This window comes from Impatiens glandulifera, chromosome 2, assembly GCF_907164915.1.
Source record: "Impatiens glandulifera chromosome 2, dImpGla2.1, whole genome shotgun sequence".
NCBI lineage: Eukaryota > Viridiplantae > Streptophyta > Magnoliopsida > Ericales > Balsaminaceae > Impatiens > Impatiens glandulifera.
The window spans coordinates 41,836,760-41,838,589 of NC_061863.1; the positions used below are offsets into that span (position 1 = coordinate 41,836,760).

Below are 1,830 nucleotides of genomic sequence, written 5' to 3' on the forward strand. Positions count from 1 at the left end.
AATAGATACTCATAAATAAATTAAACCTAAATACTGTGAAAAATTAATTTTTTTAAATTAAGAAGAGTTAGCATGATACCCCACAATAATGACTCTCTACTTCCATTCAAAGTGCTCCCAGTTTTCAATTCGATACAACCATGACCTTTCAAAATTGTCCAAAATTAATCTCATTAAATTAGTATTTGAGAAATATTATGGTAACTCATTATAGTATGTGTCACGAGAATGTTGAATCGACAACTCACTTACTGTTGGATTGTCGTTGGTCGATTATTATCTGAAGTCTTTTATGGAGTATTATTGTGATAATTCATTAGGTGATGCTCAAGTCTTCAGGCAGTTGTTGAAAAGTTAGGATTGATGTGAATGATATGTTAGGCATACATATTTGAGTTATTATTCCAATTATTTTCGATTGTACCATCTGATTTAATAAAAATTGTCGAACTTTTATTGATCGTAGTCGTCCGATGCACTATCATTCATAGTATAATTATTATGATATTTTCTAAGATTCGTTCTGAAAAGTCGATAGAGTCGGTCGAAAAGTTAATTGTTTTTTCTTGAGTATCTACGAGCTCGATAACCTACTGAGTAACGTGGTTTTATTTTATTTTCATGTCATGATTTGTCGTTTTATTCCAACGATTCTTATCATATTTATTATACCATTAGTATTTTTAAAAAGATATGAATATAAAAATATGTATAAATATGTAATGTTTGTAGAAGATCAAGAAATGAAGATGGGTATAGTGAGAGAGAGTCTGATTCTTATGATTTTCGTGGCCGTTGTGGCTATAACTATAAGCGATGCAGTACCATTTGATACATATTATCAACCCTTATGGGGTCCTGATCATTTCACTGTCACTGGTCAAGGCAAAGAAGTCCAACTTCTTATGGATTCCTCTTCTGGTATTATTATGATTATTTTCAAATCTATTATTTTCTAAAAAAAATGATTAACACCATAAAATCATTTAAAACCAACATTATTCCAAATGGTAATATAATAAAGACATTGATAATTTCATGACTAATCACCAAATGATAATCTTGATTCCAAAGGGTTTTCTTAATTAGCTAACATCTAAAACAAATGGGGAGTTTCTATTTGTATTGTTCTTAATTGATTCCTACATTTCCTTTTTTAATTTTATATTAAATATTATTAATGTAGGGTCTGGATTTAAATCAAAACAAGAATATTGTTCCGGGATATTTAGAATGCAAATAAAGATATCATACAAGTTAACAGGAGGAGTTATTACTTCTTTTTATGTAAGTAATTAATATCTTTTTTTATGCTATTTCTCTCTTTTAACAATTATTATTAGTATTGTGAATTGTTAATCACAATTTGTGATGACAATATTCAGCTAATATCTGGAGGAGGGGCTATCGGAAATCACGATGAAATTGACTTTGAATTCCTAGGGACAAACGGGACCTTGCAGACAAATGTGTTCGTAAATGATGAAGGTCATAGAGAGGAGTTGATTAAACTATGGTTTGACCCCTCTCAAGACTTTCACACTTATGAACTTAATTGGAATGCTAAGCAAATCTTGTAAGTTCTTTAATTAGTTACCCTTAAACATTATTGAAAATATAATTGATCTTGAATTGATGTGAATTTACAGGTTCAAAGTGGATGAAACGACGGTAAGGACATTCAATTACCCCGGGAGCTACATTCCGAGGCCTTTGCATGTCGAGGCGACCATTTGGAATGTATCATGGGCTGGAACCGTGGATTGGTCTAAGGCTCCTTTTATATCATACTATCGAGGATTCTACATTGATGGCACTCCCTGCAAATAG

The 1,830-nt window shown here is 31.2% G+C and overlaps 1 protein-coding gene across 1 annotated transcript; it reads left to right on the forward strand.

The window, feature by feature from the left end:
- The first annotated feature begins 749 nt into the window (after window positions 1-749).
- On the forward strand, window positions 750-1,830 carry LOC124924689 (xyloglucan endotransglucosylase/hydrolase protein 3-like). The gene is made up of 4 exons (XM_047464689.1): window positions 750-921; window positions 1,187-1,287; window positions 1,386-1,576; window positions 1,650-1,830. Exons 1-4 carry the CDS (start codon window positions 750-752, stop codon window positions 1,828-1,830), a joined length of 645 nt encoding a protein of 214 aa, XP_047320645.1.

Excerpts from the sequence above, each read along its gene's own strand:
- LOC124924689 (XM_047464689.1), top strand. The coding sequence starts at position 750 with ATGGGTATAGTGAGAGAGAGTCTGATTCTTATGATTTTCGTGGCCGTT. Across the intron at positions 1,288-1,385 it reads GAGTTATTACTTCTTTTTAT|CTAATATCTGGAGGAGGGGC; the intron begins GTAAGTAATTAA and ends GACAATATTCAG. Across the intron at positions 1,577-1,649 it reads TGGAATGCTAAGCAAATCTT|GTTCAAAGTGGATGAAACGA; the intron begins GTAAGTTCTTTA and ends GTGAATTTACAG.